Genomic DNA, 22,032 nt, shown 5'->3' with positions numbered 1-22,032 from the left:
GCAGGAACATGAACATGTGTTTGTTATGAGTGTCTGAGTTATATGTTATAGTATGTGTTGACATGTTATTGTATATGTATTTCATGGAATAAGTTTTATGTAAAAATAAATTTTAAATTACTCACTATTTTATACAAGTAAAGGTTTTTGAAAAGTCAATGTGACACTTCGGACTCGGATTCGGGTCGGATACGGGTTGGAGGCGTTACAGACTACTTACTGAATCAACTGTTTAAGCACCCAATTGCCCGTCTACCAAAACGGGCAGAAAGATAAATACCTTGTCTCGGTTCTATGTTTCTTAGTGATGTTATTGATCATGAACATATAATGTACATCAATCGGTCAATTTTAAAATAAATTTCGACAAGGGATGACCACCTCTAAAATTAGTTTGTTATTATGTGGATAAGATGGAATATGGTGAACAAGTGTCACCATAAGGACGTTAAAAAGATTAAATGAATTAGTGAGAATTTGTAAAAGAGTTCAAGGATAAGTGCATCAGTAACAAGTGTATAAGGTATATAAAGCCAGAGCTCATGAGTTTGAAACGAAGGGATAATATTGGGTATAAGCAAGAGTGTGGATATGATTAAGAGAATTGGTGCTTCATAGAGTTCAGTACCATCAAAGAGAGTCAGCCAGACTCAATTAGTATGGTCTGGTACTGAAAGATTAAACAATGATTTAATTGATAATAAACCAAGGTTAAAGACAACCTTTGTGAATTAGATTAAAAGTTCTGTTAGAGTTATGAAAGTTGAAGCGGGAAAAGTGTTATAAAGGGGTGAGATGAGTATTGAGATTTGGTAATTGTTGAAATAATTCCAATTGCAAAGAATGTATATGAAAGGTTAGATGAAGGTTTTCGCTTTAGATTAGAAGAATCGATGTTGTTTAACAGAGTTATGAAGTTGGAGTATATTAAGTTAAAGGATTAGAAGCTGATGAAGGAAGATACAATTATAAGAAGATTTTGATAATAAAAGGATAAATGGATAAAGAAATGAAAAGATAGTGTTTAAAGGATTAAATATGATAAAGGGTTATAAGGAAGTGGAGATTATAAGTTTGATTAAAAGTAAGAAAAGTATGTAAGGTTATATGAAGAGATTATGTGTATCGTAATACAGACAATGATGAAAGAATGAGTAAAAGTTTGGATTGTAGTGAATTAATTAGAAAATGAGGAAAGAAATCAATTGATTGATTTTTGATTTTGAGTGATAAGAATTGATGTTATTGTCTACAGGATAAGTAACATTATATGAATGAAATCAGAGTTATGAATTTGAAACAAAGGGATGGATTTATGATATAGAGTGATGAGATGGATGTTATTGTCAACGTGATGAGTGACATTATATGGAATTTTAGAAAGGTCAAAGGGAAAATACATAATCGAATGAGAGAAAAGACAATAATGGATTGGTATTACTGGTTATTGTTTATATGATAACCAACAGAAGATGAATGTATAAATGAAAAAGATAGTTGGAAAAACTAAAGGATTGAAAAGTAAGTTTCTGATGATGACAACAAAGAATAAGTCAGGGAAGCAATATAAGAACATTAGAAGATATGTTCTTATTAAGATGTGCAGTGAAAATTCGAGGACGATTTTTCTTATAAGGAGGGGAGAGTTGTAACATCCTAAACTATGGGTTAGTGACTTAATTGTAAAGTTTCAGAATTTGATGATTAAAATAGAAGAATGAATTAGTTCAATGATTTATCTGAAAATAAATCCTAAAAGTTGTTAGTAATTATTAAAGGATTTTAAGGGAAAAGTGGTCATTTGACTTGGAAAGGATAAAATAATGATATATATGGGATAAGATTGAGAGATTTCTCCAGAAACTCTCTTTTCTTCTTCTTCTTCCTCTTCTCCCGTATCTCCAAGCTCAAAGGTGAGTCTTCTACTTAGTTAATTATTTGTTAAGCTTAAGATTAGGTTTTGATCATTAGATGATAACTAAGCTTAAGGAAAGCTTAAGTTATCTTAAGATCAAAAGATAAAGGAGATAGAGAAGATTAAAGATTAGAGGTTCTTGAATGAAATATTGGAATAGAGTTCATAACAAGAATTGAAAGTTGAATTTGACTTGTCATCAATCTAGTTAAAATATATGAAGTGTTAAAAGTGGAATTCAAACATGTTGGATTATTGATGTAATTCTTGAATTACATATAAAGGATAGGACTTTGAGATTTAAGATGAAATAAATGAGTATAAATTGGTTTAAGTATGTGTACTAGAGTTAAGAATGAAAAAGGGGATGAAACATGAAGGATTTAATCCAAAATGAATGATTTTCGGGTTCAAAAAGAGGATTCTGGGCAGAGTGCATCGATGCATATTCATTGTGCATCGATGCATCAAGGTTAAAACCCAGAATTTGTTTGAATGTGCACCGATGCATTGGTAGTGCATCTGTAACATCCTCAATACCGGGTTAGTGACCAAATTATAAAGTTTCAGAAATTGGTGATTAAAGTAGGATAATTGAATAGTTCAATGATTTATTGGAAATATGATGAAGGTTATTCAGTAATTATTAAAGGAAATAAAGGGTAAATTGGTCATTTGACCAGAAAGATTTTTTTTATCTTTCTTTTAGGGTTATAAAATACGTGGGAAAGGAGAGAATTATCCAGAGTCTTCTTCTCCAGCTTCTTCTTCTCCCCGTAAGCCTCATTTAAAGGTGAGTTTAATTTCAACTGTTTAATTCTTGGATTTATAAGTTGATTTTGATTCTTGGAGTATTATATAAGCTTAAGGAAAGCTTATATAAGCTTTAAACATCAAGAATAGAGAATTAGAAAGGAAATGATATGAATGGTGTAGAAATGAAATTTTGTTATAGAAAGGTTTTTGTAGTTCTAAAGATGGATTTGACTTGTCAAGGGTATAATTAAAAAGCTAGAAGCAATAGAATTGAATTTGGAACATGTTGAAAATTTAGTGTAATTCTTGAATTACATATGGAGAATAGGATTTTGATGTTAAAGAGGTGATTAATGAATAGGAATGAGTTTGAATATGAGTATGTAAGTTAAAAATAAGAAAGGGGATGATATATAAAGTATTAAGCTGAAAAGAGTGGATTTTCGGGCATAAAAGAGGATTCTGGGCAGAGTGCATCGATGCACATTCATAGTGCATCGATGCATCAAGGTTAAAACCCAGAAATTACTTGAAGGTGTATCGATGCATTGGTAATGCATCGATGCACTCTTTTAAAATAGAAACATCGAATGCAATTAGTGCATCGATGCATCCCAGTAATAATACAACATCGAATGCATTTTATGCACCGATGCATCAGTAGTGCATCGATGCATACCTTCATTAAAAGATGAAATTGGCTTTTCTCTGAGCCTAAGGAGTGATAGTTTCGAATATATCAATCAGTATACTAATAAGTATTAATGTATTATTATGTAGATATAGAATGAAAGCTTGTTCCGGAACAAACTAAGGATTAGGATTGATTCAAACAACGAGGCCCAGGTGAGTGCAATTTAAATTGTACTTATGTATCAAATAAACATTGGCTTGCGATGAGCCAGTGATGGAGTCACTATGGTAAGAAGGGACTCCTAAAAATGTTATTTGAATTGTGATTCTTATGTTTGCATGAGTGCATGAAAATGGGTACATATGTTATATGTATTGCATATGTTACATGAATTGAATGAATATATGTTAGTGTGATAAGTTATGTGAACGGGTTTAAATAGTATATGTGATTATATAAGTTTATAATATAAATATGTGATATAGGACATAAGTTAAAGAACTATATGATATTAGATAAGATAAGCATATGCTATTATAATTGACTATAGGATCACGAACTATGTAAAAATAGCAAGGACTTATGTGATAGCAAGAGAAAATGATATAAAATAGATGATATTGATATAAATGATAAGTTAAACGACATAGACATATGTGATTATATGAAAAAGAATATAAGTTATGTGATTATGAACATGTGGATATAGGTCTAGTTGAAGATATAATAACAAGATATAAATTACACGAGTTAAATATATGACAATTAGTATAACCAACTTATGCGATGAAATGAAAAGTGAGACAAGTTAAATAACATTGACCTATAGGACAATATAAAAATAATATATAAATTAGGAGACATTGACAGAAGTGATTATATGAACATGTAAGATAAGCTATATGAGAAGAGTTATGGGCTTAAATGAACATATAATATATGAGTCATATAGTAAAGATCTATGAAGCTATAGGAAGATGTTATGGGAGTTATGTGATGATAAGTTATAAGAATATATATAGGTAACAAGTTATGTGAAATTGAATTAAGTAAATATATGAAACTAGGATATAAATAATGTGAGATAAGTTATAGGGCATTGATATACGAACTATATGAAAGTATGTACATGAATATTTGTATAAGTTTATATGTTATTCTATGTGATATATGATGTATATATGAACATATGTGAATAAGATATGACATGTGTGTTTACATGAAAAATGAGAAATGATATAATCCATATGAAATGATCTACGTGATTACATGTAATACGTGATTACATGCACTTGAGATAAAGGTTATATGATATGAGATGTACGTTCACACATACATATGGTATGTGACGGAAGAAAAGGAACAAGTGATATGAAACATAAGAATAATGCCCATAGTATATGATATGAGAGCTATAGGTATAGTTGGCATTCCAAGAGTCGAGGGTTCTACGCGGTCCTTCGGGATATATATATATTCTGTGGAACATGTGTGAAGTCTTGTAAGACACATACTTGATCCCTAGTATATATATATTATTCTTAAGGAATAATATGTGGTCCTTATGGACATTATTATATGGCACTACGGTGCAATTCTACGCGGTCCTTCGGGATATATATATATTCTGTGGAACATGTGTGAAGTCTTGTAAGACACATACTTGATCCCTAGTATATGTATATGATTCTTAAGGAATAATATGTGGTCCTTATGGACATTATTATATGGCACTACGGTGCAATTCTACGTGGCACTTCGGTGCAATTATACGAGCTGTGGTGACAGCATTAGTGCACAACCTCAATGTACTCACATACCTCTATTCTCAATAATATACATGGGCAATTGAAATACAAACTTTAAAGTGAAAGTGGTACAAGAAGGTAAGTTTCGTATGTGCATGATATGATTATATATGTTATCATGTAATAGATACATGCATATTGAAATGTCATGATCAAATATTTAGAATACATATTCATCGGATGAAATGGGTATTGATTGGAAAAATTTATGATATTATATGATAGATATGTTAATGATAATGATAGTATTTGTACAGGTATGTGTTTTGTTATATGAAATGTTCTATGGTTTTTATTATATGTTTATATGCCTCACTAAGTCAACGACTTAGCGTGTGATTGTTTCACACGTAGGTTTCGAGAAGAGTAAAGAGCAATATGGAGCAAGACCGGTCAGTTCTCCTTACCAAATGTCAGATCAGAAAAGAGGTAAATAATACGTATTTTAATAAATAAAGTTTTAGTTGGCATGTAATCAAAAGAATATATATTGTATAAGCTCTGAATAGTTTTGTAAACGTTTTGAATAAGTTCAATGTTATAAAAGTTTTTAAATTACTCACTATTTTATATGAATAAATGTTTGAAAAGACAATGTGACCCTTCGGACTCGTATCCGGGTCGGATACGGGTTGGGGGTGTTACATTTAATGGTATCAGAGCTAAGGTTTAGCCGATTCTAGGCTTAAACCGAAGTCAAAGGAGGTTTAAAAATGTGTACATACCAACTAAAGGTGAAAATTTCTGATCTGATAGTGTAAGGAGTATACTGTCTTGCTAATAGAATAAGATTTGTCTGAGATAGTAAGAATTGATTATAGAAATTGTCAAAGTAAAGTAAATCGATAACTGACAAATCTGATGGTGATAGCAATTCACCTGCCCTGGCCAGGCAGGATGAAGAGCAGAAACCTCAGAAAGTGTCTTATAAGATTAAATGTTGATTTCAGAAAGTTGAAATCATATTAGAATAGTGATAGAAGATCTTTATTGTTTTGAATCGGAAAAGTTATATGAATTAGTTTTGTTAGTATGTGGATAAGATAGAATATGGTGAACAAGTGTCACCATAAGAGTGTTAAAAGATCAAATGATGCAGTGAGAATTGCAAAAGAGTTCCAGGATAAGTGCATCAGTGACAAGTGTATAAGGTATATGAAGCTAGAGTTTATGAGTTTGATACAGGGGGAAATCGTAATGTGTATGGACAAGAGTACAGTTTGATGAGTAGAGTGAAAGGTTGTGAAGCTAATTTAAATGAAAATGATGCATGCAAGTGATGTGTAGAGGGCTGGTGCCTAGATTAAAAGGAGTGTTGTAGGTGTTGAAATGGGTCCCTTTTCAAAAAGTGGTTATTGTGTTAAGGTTTTGGAGAAAACTCAGAATGATTAAGGGAACTGGTATTTCATAAATTAGCACCACCAAAGAGAGAAAGAGATTATGATTTTCAACTACAAACTTGATTGGAATTGGTGGTATTTCAAGATAAAATATCAATTGGAGGAAAGTCAGACTCATTTAAGTAGTAGAGTCTGGTTCTGGATAATTGAATGAAAAGTTAAAGATATATATATGAAATTGGAGGAATGAATTCAGAGTTTTGCTAGAAATTATATAAAGTGAAGAATAAGAAGTATTTTAAATGGATCAAGTGATGTAGATACTGTTTTGCATTCTAGAAGGAAAAAGTTAGCGTTGGCTAACAAGAATATGTGATGGGAATGTACGGGAAGTATAAGAATGTAAGATATTGTCGGGATATGATAATCAAATATGGAATGGATCTGGATACAATTGTATATTTGAGTAAAGCTGAGAATTGATAAGAAGAGTTTGAGAATGTGTATATCGATAATTAGTTTATAAGACAAAGAAAGTCATAATGTTGAGTTTGAACAACAGAAATTTCGGGATGTATATGATTGGATGATTAGGACTTGTGCCCTAGATTGAACAGATGTTATTGAATAGTTGTCATAGTAAAGGTGATAGAGTTATAAAATTGAAAGGAAAGATAAAGTTGAGTTAATTGATTATGATGTGAATTTGAATATAGTTGTATATTCTGAGCAGATAGCTATGATGTAGAAACAGAGATAAGTATTTGCATGGAACCTTCAGGAAGGAAAATACAAGTATAAGAAATGATAAAGAATGAAGTTATGTATAAGAAATGGGTTATCAGAGTAATGAGGATACAATGAAGATTGGTACATAAAGATGGGTATAAGTGATAAGATAAGAGTATGTGAATATGAAAAGAAAGATATGATTTGTGTATAAGGAATAAATAAAGGAGAAATGGAATAAAGAAAGGAAATGGATTGATGTTATGAGTTACTGTGTTTATGATAAGTAACAGAAAATAAATGTATAAAGGAAAAAGACAATTGAAGAAATACATGAAGGAAAAAGTAAGTAAATGAGGTAACATGAGAACAATAGAAGATATGTTCTTATTGATTTGTTCAGTGAAAATTCGAGGACAAATTTTCTTTAAAAGAGGGGAGATTTGTAACATCCTCAATACCGGGTTAGTGACCAAATTATAAAGTTTCAGAAATTGGTGATTAAAGTAGGATAATTGAATAGTTCAATGATTTATTGGAAATATGATGAAGGTTATTCAATAATTATTAAAGGAAATAAAGGGTAAATTGGTCATTTGACCAGAAAGATTTTTTTTATCTTTCTTTTAGGGTTATAAAAACGTGGGAAAGGAGAGAATTATCCAGAGTCTTCTTCTCCAGCTTCTTCTTCTCCCTGTAAGCCTCATTTAAAGGTGAGTTTAATTTCAACTGTTTAATTCTTGGATTTATAAGTTGATTTTGATTCTTGGAGTATTATATAAGCTTAAGGAAAGCTTATATAAGCTTTAAACATCAAGAATAGAGAATTAGAAAGGAAATGATATGAAGGGTGTAGAAATGAAATTTTGTTATAGAAAGGTTTTTGTAGTTCTAAAGATGGATTTGGCTTGTCAAGGGTATAATTAAAAAGCTAGAAGCAATAGAATTGAATTTGGAACATGTTAAAAATTTAGTGTAATTCTTGAATTACATATGGAGAATAGGATTTTGATGTTAAAGAGGTGATTAATGAATAGGAATGAGTTTGAATATGAGTATGTAAGTTAAAAATAAGAAAGGGGATGATATATGAAGTATTAAGCTGAAAAGAGTGGATTTTCGGGCATAAAAGAGGATTCTGGGCAGAGTGCATCGATGCACATTCATAGTGCATCGATGCATCAAGGTTAAAACCCAGAAATTACTTGAAGGTGTATCGATGCATTGGTAATGCATCGATGCACTCTTTTAAAATAGAAACATCGAATGCAATTAGTGCATCGATGCATAAGGCATGCATCGATGCATCCCAGTAATAATACAACATCGAATGCATTTTATGCACCGATGCATCAGTAGTGCATCGATGCATACCTTCATTAAAAGATGAAATTGGATTTTCTCTGAGCCTAAGGAGTGATAGTTTCGAATATATCAATCAGTATACTGATAAGTATTAATGTATTATTATGTAGATATAGAATGAAAGCTTGTTCCGGAACAAACTAAGGATTAGGATTGATTCAAACAATGAGGCCCAGGTGAGTGCAATTTAAATTGTACTTATGTATCAAATAAACATTGGCTTGCGATGAGCCAGTGATGGAGTCACTATGGTAAGAAGGGACTCCTAAAAATGTTATTTGAATTGTGATTCTTATGTTTGCATGAGTGCATGAAAATGGGTACATATGTTATATGTATTGCATATGTTACATGAATTGAATGAATATATGTTAGTGTGATAAGTTATGTGAACGGGTTTAAATAGTATATGTGATTATATAAGTTTATAATATAAATATGTGATATAAGATATAAGTTAAAGAACTATATGATATTAGATAAGATAAGCATATGCTATTATAATTGACTATAGGATCACGAACTATGTAAAAATAGCAAGGACTTATGTGATAGCAAGAAAAATGATATAAAATAGATGATATTGATATAAATGATAAGTTAAATGACATAGACATATGTGATTATATGAAAAAGAATATAAGTTATGTGATTATGAACATGTGGATATAGGTCTAGTTGAAGATATAATAACAAGATATAAATTACACGAGTTAAATATATGAGAATTAGTATAACCAACTTATGAGATGAAATGAAAAGTGAGACAAGTTAAATAACATTGACCTATAGGACAATATGAAAATAATATATAAATTAGGAGACATTGACAGAAATGATTATATGAACATGTAAGATAAGCTATATGAGAAGAGTTATGGGCTTAAATGAACATATAATATATGAGTCATATAGTAAAGATCTATGAAGCTATAGGAAGATGTTATGGGAGTTATGTGATGATAAGTTATAAGAATATATATAGGTAACAAGTTATGTGAAATTGAATTAAGTAAATATATGAAACTAGGATATAAATAATGTGAGATAAGTTACAGGGCATTGATATACGAACTATATGAAAGTATGTACATGAATATTTGTATAAGTTTATATGTTATTCGATGTGATATATGATGTATATATGAACATATGTGAATAAGATATGACATGTGTGTTTACATGAAAAATGAGAAATGATATAATCCATATGAAATGATCTACGTGATTACATGTAATACGTGATTACATGCACTTGAGATAAAGGTTATATGATATGAGATGTACGTTCACACATACATATGGTATGTGACGGAAGAAAAGGAACAAGTGATATGAAACATAAGAATAATGCCCATAGTATATGATATGAGAGCTATAGGTATAGTTGGCATGCCAAGAGTCGAGGGTTCTACGCGGTCCTTCGGGATATATATATATTCTGTGGAACATGTGTGAAGTCTTGTAAGACACATACTTGATCCCTAGTATATGTATATTATTCTTAAGGAATAATATGTGGTCCTTATGGACATTATTATATGCCACTACGGTGCAATTCTACGTGGTCCTTCGGGATATATATATATATTCTGTGGAACATGTGTGAAGTCTTGTAAGACACATACTTGATCCCTAGTATATGTATATGATTCTTAAGGAATAATATGTGGTCCTTATGGACATTATTATATGGCACTACGGTGCAATTCTACGTGGCACTTCGGTGCAATTATACGAGCTGTGGTGACAGCATTAGTGCACAACCTCAATGTACTCACATACCTCTATTCTCAATAATATACATGGGCAATTGAAATACAAACTTTAAAGTGAAAGTGGTACAAGAAGGTAAGTTTCGTATGTGCATGATATGATTATATATGTTATCATGTAATAGATACATACATATTGAAATGTCATGATCAAATATTTAGAATACATATTCATCGGATGAAATGGGTATTGATTGGAAAAATGTATGATATTATATGATAGATATGTTAATGATAATGATAGTATTTGTACAGGTATGTGTTTTGTTATATGAAATGTTCTATGGTTTTTATTATATGTTTATATGCCTCACTAAGTCAACGACTTAGCGTGTGATTGTTTCACACGTAGGTTTCGAGAAGAGTAAAGAGCAATATGGAGCAAGACCGGTCAGTTCTCCTTACCAAATGTCAGATCAGAAAAGAGGTGAATAATACGTATTTTAATAAATAAAGTTTTAGTTGGCATGTAATCAAAAGAATATATATTGTATAAGCTCTGAATAGTTTTGTAAACGTTTTGAATAAGTTCAATGTTATAAAAGTTTTTAAATTACTCACTATTTTATATGAATAAATGTTTGAAAAGACAATGTGACCCTTCGGACTCGTATCCGGGTCGGATATGGGTTGGGGGTGTTACAACATCGATACACTCTTTTAAAATAAAGACATCGAATGCAATTCGTGCATCGATGCATAAGTAGTGCATCGATGCATCCCATTAATAGTGAAACATCGAATACAATCGGTGCATCGATGCATAAGGAGTGCATCGATGCATCCCAACAATAATACTACATCGAATACCTTTTATGCACCGATGCATCAGTAGTGCATCGATGCATACCTTCATTAAAAGATGAAATTGACTTTTCTCTTAGTCTAAAGAGTGAACCCTTAGAGTATATTAGTTATAATACTGATATAGATCCATGTGTGATTATGTAGATACTAAAAGTAAGCTTATTCCGGAACGATCAAAGGATTAGAATCGAATCAAAGCAAAGCTAAGGTAAGTGCATACTATATGTATAGTATAATGGAATAAGACTTGTGATAAGTCTAATCCTTATGTTGATTTTTATAATACAATGATTGTGAACATGCATACATGATAATTATGGTGATATGATATATGATATGAGAACATGATATGAATTAAGTGATATGAGCTACATGATCTACGTGAATGTATGAACTTGTGATACATGTGATATGATATGAAATATATAATTACACATACATATGGTATGTGACAGAAGAGAAAGAACAAGTGATATGAAAGGTATAAGAATAATGCTCATAGTATACGATATGAGAACTATAGGTGTAGTTGGCATGCCAAGAGTCGAGGGTTTATATATGTTTAAAGGCACATATGAACAGTTTACATATGTTTAAAGGCACATATGAACAGTTTACATATGTTTAAAGGCACATATGAACAGTTTACATATGTTTAAAGGCACATATGAACAGTTTACATATGTTTAAAGGCACATATGAACAGTTTACATATGTTTAAAGGCACATATGAACAGTTTACATATGTTTAAAGGCATATATGAACAGTTTATATATGTTTAAAGGCACATATGAACAGTCTACATATGTTTAAAGGCACATATGAACAGTTTATATTGTGACCTCTGGATCGTGGTCCTTCGGGACGAATACTGAACTAAGGTTCGGTGCCCCATGAGGGAATTAATACGAGCTGTGGTGACAGCATTAGTGCACAACCTCAATGCACTCACATACCTCTATTCTCAATAATATACATGGGCAATGCAATTGAAAGACAAATGAAAGTGAAAGTAATACAAGAAGGTATGTTGCATGTGTGTATGACATGATTATATATTGTTATCATGCAATAGATACATGCATATTGAAATGTCATGATTCAATGGTATGAATGCACATTCATGAATTTATTGTTATATGTTTTATATGCCTCACTAAGTCAACGACTTAGCGTGTGATTGTTTCACACGTAGGTTTCGAGAAGAGTAAAGAGTAATGCGGAGCAAGACATGTCAGTTCTCCTTACCAAATGTCAGATCAGAAAATATATGTACTGTATATAGAGTGTAGTTGGCATGTAGTCTAAAGATATAAATTGTATGAACTCTGATATATTTTGTAAACGTTTTGAATAAGTTAAATGTTATAAAAGTTTTTAAATTACTCACTATTTTATACGAATAAATGTTTGAAAAGTCAATGTGACACTTCGGACTCGTATCCGGGTCGGATACGGGTTGGGGGTGTTACAGGCTATGACTGAATGATGCATGATATTTGAATATTTGTTTTTACTAGCAAATATGATTTTACCGAATATGGATCATGGAAATTACTGCTCATTATGTGAATTGTTTTATTGAAACGTTTTCTTTGGGTAGGTTGGAGAATGGAGGTTCAACTCTGATCAAGCTGGTAAATACTTAAGGACCTAAGACGGCCCTTGGGTAGGCTCTGCGGCTCTGAGACCTTTCTTGGATAGGCCCTGCGGCCCCGAGATTTTTCTTGGATATGCCTCGTGGCCCTGAGAACTTTCTTAGGTAGGCTCTCAAACCCCAAGATGCTCCCTTAGGTTGGCTTCTTATATGCAATGGGTATAAGGTAAGCCATATAGATGCAGTTCTGGGGAACTGTATATGGTGTACGGGAGGAGGGTAAACTACAAGTTTTAAAAACTTATGCTTTATCAAGATTTCCATGATATTTTACTGGACTATAACTTGATTGCTTTACATATTATGTTTTATTCGCACTGTTGGAACACACTGAGCCCTAGCTCACTTGGAGGATTGACGCATTCTTGAAGAACTTTTTGTTGTAATGTTTTTTTTTATCTTCCGAACTGCTTTCAATTATGGTGACATGTGCCTTTATTTTGAAGTACTTATTTTATGATGATGTTTACTGCCTTTTTGCTACTGATATTCGATATACCATACTTCAAATTTATTACATGTTTTATTTTACTTAGTCACTTTTAGTTTTAAATTTACGAATTGGGTTTTTATCATTATTTATTATTCTTTTATAATTGTTATTTGTAATATGATTTTAAATTATCAAATAACTTTTTTGGAAAATGTTTTAAGAATTTTTAATGTAATCCATTATACTTAGTTGAAACGCATAGGCTAGGTCTAGGGGGTTACAATATCTTATCCCGTAATGACGGGAGAGGTTCGCGAACCTTGGGTTCCCGAGTCAATTTCATATATAGCTCTCAATTTAAGTATTTATGTTTTTTCATATAATATAAAATAAAATATTTTGAATGTAAAAAATAAAATATCAATATAATCTATTGAATGACTTCAACCATAAAAGAAAATGTTTTTTATAAGTCTTAGGTTTGAGCAGCTTCATTCACATAGCGTGTACACATTGTCCATAAATTAAGAAAAATATGTACAAATACAGTCACATCAAATTATTAAAAAAATATCAATTATCTTATAATAAAATTAGCATAAAATCAATTAAGTTTAATCTATTATTTCGTGTACGAATTTGTCATTATTTTACAATATAGTATCTACATTTTTTAATCAATTTGGTATTTGAGTTTTTCATTTTTACAAAAGTGATACTTGTGTTATTCTTTGAATAAATTCGGAATCGATATTTTATTTTAAATATTATATATTTAATACTTTTATTTGTTATTCATCATACAAAATTATATATATATATATATATATATATATATATTTAATAACTGATAATTAATTGTTTTTAAATTAAATTAAATTATTTTATTTTAAATTATAACAAAATGTTATATGAACTCTACATTATACTTTTAAACATTGGACATTTATTTAATAAATATATGTTAACAAATGTACAATATTTGATTAAACATAAGTACCAAATTTATTAAAAAGAAAATAGGTGTACTATATTCATAAAAGTGATGAATTTATATACCAAATATGTATCGTTTGACAACAATAAATATCAAATTGGTTAAACTAATACATGAGTCACGTCTATAAAAAACAACAACAAATTCATATATCAAATGATATATTAAGTTAATAAATTATTGAAACGGAAGTTGCAAAGCACAATTAAGTGCTTCCTTTACTAATTCATTGGTAGAATTATGTGCAAGATTGAGTTGTTAGTGTAATTTTCAATTTAAAAAAATTATAAATTTTATTTAAAAATGAAAAAGTTTTATATCATTATAAAAGTAATTGACATTATTAAAAAAATTAATTTTATAATACCAACAACCAATTGGTTTAGTGGGATAAGACATTAAATCCTTTAAACAAAGTCAGCGATTCAAATCATGGTGTTTGTGAATAGAGCAAACTGGGTTGGGAGGGTCGCCCTCGCCTCTATAGTACCTGGTCGGGATTAGTTAATCAATAGATCAGATAGCGATAGTTATACCCAAAAATAATAATTTTATAATTTAAATTTCTTTTCTTCCATTGATATTTCCAAAAGTTAAATATATTTTCATATTTTGTACATATATTTCTTATATTTGAATTGTCATAACAGTTGTATTATTTTTATTAACAGATGGCATGATTTTTCAACCATGTTCACTAATATAAAGAATAGAGAGAGAGGGGATAAAATAAATTGGAGCATGATGGGTTCTGGGTCCAACACAGCTCATATAACCGTTAGGGGTGTTTGGTTCAAGGATGGGATGAGAATCTCACATTCCCATGTTTGGTTGGCCGTGAATCTCATTCTCGGTAATGTTTTATTACCAATAGTAGATTTTTTGGAGTATATTATCGGGAATGACATTACCTTCATTCCCTTAAGTATTGTAACATTACCAACGTTTTGGACTAAAATGCCCTTAAATTTTTATTTTTTTTCAAAAATATTATTCTTCTGTCATTGAATAATAAAAATTCTACGAAGGTTAAATTATAAATTTATCTTTAAATTATTTTAGATTTACCAAAAAAAATCTATAATTAAAATTTTATATGAAGTTCAGGGGTTAAAAAAAATTTACCCTTTCATTAAACCTTTTTTATATTTTTAACTTTGTAAAAAAATTATATAAATATTATGAATTTAATTTTTTAAAGAAAATATATAAATATTTTACAATTTGTAATATTATACAAATATATAATAAGGACAATTTGGTCAAATATACATTCCAATAATCTTTTATTCCTTTAACCAAACACGGTAATCTTACATTCATGCTAAACCAACCAAACACAAAATACATCATTTCTAGTAATCCTATTCCCTGGTAATCTTTTATTCCCATTAGTAATCTTACATTCCGTGAACCAAACGTACCCTTAGGGGGCCAAACCATTTACTAACCGGAAATTGGTAGGACACAATAGGGCAAAATTGGCCAAGTGAGGTATATGAGTCTTTTATTTAGTTTATTAGGGTAATTAAAATTTTATTTTTGGATCTATGGTCTTTTCTATAGTGACATGGAACTCGTCACGTCGAGGTGATAAATTTCAATAAAAAATATTTTTTTAATTATAACTTTTTACCTTGATGTGATGAATTTTAATAAAAAAATTTATTTTATTCGAACTTGTCACCTCGACGTGACGAATTCCAATAACACTGAAGAAAATATAGTATATCCTAAAATAAAATTTTACTACCCTAATGTGCTAAATAAAAAAACTTGTTATCTTTTTTGGACTACATCAGCCACACAATATCCATTATCCATACATTTAGTAAAATTTCTTAGATAATACAATAATAAAAAAATATATAGTTCAAATGAAGTGTTGGAGAATTTATTTCTTAGTTAGGGTGTTTGTTACAATATAAGTAGGAAATATAGGGAGTATTTGGCGTCTTCGGGGATATACATAAAAAATACAGTGATTTTTCTATGTTGTATACAGATCAGTAAGCTGTATAATCTAGAAATTATCATGTCATTTGAATATCGTTTAAAAAATTATCAGATGAATTAAACATATTCCTATTTGTACTATAATAAATACTCTAGTTGAGAAAATAAATTTTTCATTACTTTTTTTTAAACTTTTTTTACTGTATTATCTCAATGATATTGCCCCCACATATTTACTTTATAAATTCTTTTTACCCTACCTCACCACTTGACAAAAAAAAAAACCCTTCCTCCCAACAAAATTAGATCTTGCATGTATTTTGTAAATTTAAATTCTTTTAATCCAAATTATTATTTTGACTATTCAATTCAATAATTTACTAAAAAATTAGAATTAATATTATAGTCTTCATTTTTAGGGTTAATCCCCTAAGTTCTTTAAATTTCATAAGCTGACACTGTAAGTTAGAGAAAATCTTTAATCAATTCATTTAGTATAATTATGTTTCATAACCTATTGTCTGAGTGCATTTTGTTTTCAAAATAAGACAATGTTCATTTATTAGGTGTAAGTAGTGTATCTCCCGTTTTTATTTGGGGGTGACCGTTATTGATTCCTAAAGTAAATCAACATCATTTTAAAACCCCATATCATGATTTCTAAATTATTAAGGCAATATTCATTTTTTAAGATTAGAAACAAAACTCCCGCTTTTGTTTTGGGTGGTCGTTATTAATCTTGGTGAATCGATATCTTTTTAAAATATTCATACATAGTGGATTTTAAATTAAATAAATCTTGAAATCAAAATTTCCAATTTTAAACTATAAGTAATCGATTTGGTACCAATTTTAGGCGTTATGGGGTGTTAATCATTCCTCATGCGTAATTTAATTTCTTATTTCGCATACCAAAACTTGGTGTTTTCAGTAAAATAAAATGTTTTATTAAAACTACCTAATCTTAGGTGTTCTAATCTCATCTTAAAAATGATTGTTGGCGACTCTCATCTTTCTATAAAAATCTTTTTTTCCCAAAACGTCGGATCTGCCTTCCCACCGAAAATAAGTTATCGGTTACGACAAAATTAAATTACAAAAATATTAATAAAATTGCATGTAAAGTGTGACAGATCTTCTTTACTCCTACTTTATTAATAGAATTCAAAGCTTATAATAGCATTCAACAAGGAACTTGGAAAAGAAATGGAAAAGCGGCCTCGCGAAGTGTACACCTGAAAAAGGGTTTTGTTGTGAAGTGCCAGTGATGCACCCACCAAGTTGCAGGGGGGGCAGGCTACCTCAAAAGTTGAAGTTCACACCACCAACAAAAATCTATTAGGCTACTATGAGTTAGTAGCTCCACTTGCATTTTTATAATTTTCAAATTTTGAGCAATTAACAGTTTTAGAACACCAAAACTTGCAAAAATATTGTTATAGAGAGGTGAAACAGAATGAAAAATCTGAAAGAAAGGTTAGGGTGAATAGTCATACTTCATCTTTTTCAGATTTATCTTCTAACATTACATGTATTGGAATCTATATAATACCATATTCAGTTATCTAGCGACAATTGTAACACTATTTATCTGATATTTTCTCAATTGATTGACGTTAACGAGCTTGGGCCAATGGTTCAGGCGTGTTTAGTGCGTCTTATGTCCTGGGTTTGATTTCCACCAGCTGTATTATGTTTCTTCATTTTGTTTTATACTCAATTGAGTGATAACACAAGCCACCATATAATTAGATACAAAATATATTTAAGAAAATATCATTTAAATTGGTAGTGACATTTTCATTATCTAATTAGAGATTAAATTTATTTGATTAAATCTAAATTAAGATTAAATTGATAAAATGTGTAAATATAAAAGACTACATATATAATTATATCAAATTTTTAGCAATCACTTCACCTTCTCCATTAGATGCTAACGACAATTGACTAAATTGATAAAACTTAAATAATTAAATGATCTAATTAATAAAATTAAAAAAATTAATGGTTAAAATAAAAAGATACAATAATTAAATAGTTATAGGTATAATTTAACCTTAAAAAAAGTAGATAACTAATTAAATCAGTAAAAAAATAAAATTATAAATTTTCATTATAATAAATACTATTAAATAATAATATATTATGGACACACCTCGAGTCACTACAGATATTACGGAAAAACGAATCTCAACCAATAATTTGTATCTTCACATTCTCCCCCTCTATATATTTGCATTCAACTCACTATCACTCTGTCCAACCTACGCTAACCCAAAAAGGAACCAAAAGGAGACCCTTTAACCCTCAAGAGCGAACCAGACAAGCAGAGCAAATTTTCTTTATAACCTGTAAAAATGGCGTAGGCGAGTACTTGGATGCTGTCGTTAAAGATAATCTTTATTTCTACGGGTATATTTGGAATAGCTTTGGGACTTAAAGTCTCTGTTCCATTAGTTTTGGAATTCTGTGTTTCTCAAGCTCCGTTATGGTGGAGTACGTTTCGTTCTTGGCTCAAGCCTCCGTACCTTTACGTGATCATCAATGGAATCATCATCACAATTGCAGCATCGTCGCGGTTTAACATAAACAACAGCGGGAAAGATCAGACGGAGCAGATACAACCGCAACCGAAGATCTCGGTGGATCAACGGCCAGTGGAGAAGTACAATAAAAAGAGCGGCTGGGAATACGATGTAGTAGAATCCAGTGTTTTCCTGTACAAGCAAAATCATAGAGGAAAAGAAGTGGAAACGATGACTCTTGAGGTTGAGGATGAGAACAATGCGGCGGTTGAAGATGACCGAAATGGAGATGACGAGTTTGTTATGTCTAAGTCGGAGAGGATTCCTCCATCTAAAACGAATTCTTCGGAGATTCCATTGCATGCTCTGTTTCCACAGGAGAAACTTGCGCTTTCTTCTAGATTCGGTCACCAGAAACATGCCAAAGCCAATCCTCAAGGTATATTCACCATTTCCCTCTCGAATCCCTTTAATGCTTACTACTTACTCGATTATATTGTGATTTGTGTCTATATCTAAGATTCTAAAGTGCCGGAATACAATATATATATATATATATATAAAGCTCAGAAAATCTTTCTTGGGAGAAGCCCATCTCCGGCGGCGTTTCAGTTCTGTCTGTTATCCTCGTATTCAACAATGTCGTCTACCTGACGCGCCATTGGACAAAATAAGTCCAAAACAGTCCTTTTTTAATGTACGATGAAAAAGTGAAGCATATGATGTACGTAATTAAGGAGTAATTAATTAATTAATGCAGTGTGGATGGTGCTAATACAGGTGGGCGAGCGTTGAGAGTGGCAAAGCAAAAACGGCATGAGACGCTGGAGAACACGTGGAAGATGATAATGGAAAAGAAAGCAATGCCCCTGTCGAGACACTTGCAGAAATCGGACACATGGGAGAATCAAGGCCGAAATATCAACATGGAGGCATCGGCCGACTCCACTGTGATGAAGAAATCAGAAATGTTCAGGGACCGGACATATTATGAGCTTCTACCTGTACAAGTAAGCTCTTCTCTGACTTCTGGAAAGCCGAGGAAAGAGCCGTCGCTGAGTCAGGAGGAGTTGAATCGTCGAGCGGAAGCATTTATACAGAAATTTAACGACGAGATAAGGTTACAGAAACAAGAATCACTTGATCAATATATGAAGATGGTTAATGGTGGAAGTTAGCTCCTAAATTACCATAGTTATATCAGATTAGCTTTTGGGAATATGTTTGCTCCAATAAGTTTTATAAGATTGGAGAGTTGTTTTTTAAGGTAGGTTTTATGTTTTTTTTTACGGTTTGGGTGTTGATCCAAATCCAATGAAATTCATAGGAATTACTAATATACTAAATGGAGGCAAGTTTCAATGAATGGCTCTGCTTCTACAGAATCATCATTTTCATGGTTCAATTTATGTAATTAACCATTTTAAATTTGAAGCTTGGCGATGAAGATGTAGTCTAAATCCAATAATAAATGTATGAAATTCATTTCATCTCTTTGGTTTGACCTCAACAATATGTAGATAATACTCGTAATTTCTTTTTGTTGGTAAAAGAAAAGTTATCCATCAATATATTTAACTGTGTAGTTTTAAGTTTTTGTTTCACGTAGATGCAATGCAAGGTTGACTTGTGAATCTGTAACCAGAACAAGTATAATTAAGGGCTGGACCCTCGAGATGTAATTTTGATCCTATTGGGACCCATAACACATGTGATCTGTTCTACTTGTTATTGTTAAGTTCTTAATTGGGTTGGTTATATAATTTTTTAATAAAATATTTTTAATAAGACAAGTATATTTCAACATCTAGACAATATATATATATATACCAACCTTCTAAAATTAGAACACATATAATGTATAGGGTAAATTACATATATAATCACCTAACTATGCTCGGAATTAATTTCAATAATTTTTTTCTCTAAATCATATTTAAAGTTATATTTTTTGTTCCGTTTTGATCATCCGGCATTAAAAAATAAACAAAATTGTTGACATGTCAATTGCTTTTCAATGATGATATAACATTATCTTATATTACCGTTTCTATTAAATGGTGAAAATATATTATATCATTCTCTTTTAAAAAATAGAAAAAAAAAATTATATGAAGCAATGCAATGTAATCGTAATATTTAAATCAGATGCCACTTGCTCAAGCAACATATACAGAGATGACCTCTTCGTTTGAACACAATAGTATGTGTAACCAAAGAGAGAGAGGGATGTGTCGTAACCGTCTTTCGGTTGCGCCCGGAATTGGGCTTCGACTTGGGTTAAATGATTAGGAGTCGTCACCGACCACTTTAAAACAAATTTAGGTGGGTCGGACACCATCTTACCTGATCTGCGTCTTACCCAAAGATGTGTCAGATTCGGGAGTCGATTACAGTCAAGGAAGGGTTAGCACCCTTGAACTGCTCTTTCGGTACTATATAATTTCTAGTTGTCTTTAGTTAAGAAAATTTTAATTTTAATTTAAAAGATAAAATGACGATCCAAATTACTTACCTTTAACCGTTTTTGAAAGCGTACCCTTAAGGTATCAAGAAAAGTGTTATAAATGAAAAAGTGAAGATACAGAAAATGAGATAAAGAAGGATAAAAATGAATAAATCAATAAATCAATACAATAAAAAGATCACAAAATAAAATGAAATAAAATATATAAAATATATAATAATAATAATAATAATAAAACATAGATAAACAATAAACAAAAAATGAGTAACAATACAGCCAAAGGGAAAAAAAGAAATAAGTATATGATATAATAGTAATAAATTGAAAAACTAAAATATATATATATATATATATATATATATATATATATATATATATATATATATATATATATATAAAAAAACATAACTAAATATGTACATAAGACAATAATAATAAAGAGGAAACTAAATAAAATATATGTATATACACGTTAATGATAATAAATAATAATAATAATAATAATAATAAATAAACAGTATATTTATGTAAAAGAGTATAATAAGATACTAAAAAGTATAATAAATACAAAAAAAACAGAAAGGATAAAAAGAAATAATAATAAATAATAAGCGGTATAGTTAAATATATATAACAAGGACTAAAATACAAAAAGAAAGAAATTTGTGGGCCAATTTAATGAGAGTTCGGGATTTACAATCAAATGTGGGGGGACCGAATTGAAAGGAAAAACGAATTAAATGACCAAATTAAGAGAGAATCAGAGCTTAAATTAGGATTTAGGGTTAAAATAAAAGGACCAAAGCTACGAGGGACAAAAAATGGAATTGCTCCATTTGTGTTTTAAAAACACGCATGATGTGT

The 22,032-nt window shown here is 30.4% G+C and overlaps 1 protein-coding gene across 1 annotated transcript; it reads left to right on the top strand.

Annotated features, from left to right (window-relative positions):
• The first annotated feature begins 380 nt into the window (after positions 1 to 380).
• LOC120121763 lies at positions 381 to 19,913 on the top strand. Its single transcript, XM_039141048.1, has 5 exons — positions 381 to 392; positions 14,926 to 14,938; positions 14,986 to 14,994; positions 18,477 to 19,140; positions 19,482 to 19,913. The coding sequence occupies exons 4-5, from the start codon at positions 18,555 to 18,557 to the stop codon at positions 19,877 to 19,879; spliced, it is 984 nt and encodes a 327-aa protein (XP_038996979.1). The 5' UTR covers positions 381 to 392; positions 14,926 to 14,938; positions 14,986 to 14,994; positions 18,477 to 18,554; the 3' UTR covers positions 19,880 to 19,913.
• The last annotated feature ends 2,119 nt before the right edge of the window (positions 19,914 to 22,032 follow it).

Source organism: Hibiscus syriacus, unplaced genomic scaffold, assembly GCF_006381635.1.
Source record: "Hibiscus syriacus cultivar Baekdansim isolate YM2019G1 unplaced genomic scaffold, ASM638163v2 tig00110383_pilon, whole genome shotgun sequence".
Lineage (NCBI taxonomy): Eukaryota > Viridiplantae > Streptophyta > Magnoliopsida > Malvales > Malvaceae > Hibiscus > Hibiscus syriacus.
The sequence above is the reverse complement of the archived record's forward strand: the minus strand, read 5'-3'. Positions and strand labels throughout refer to the sequence as shown.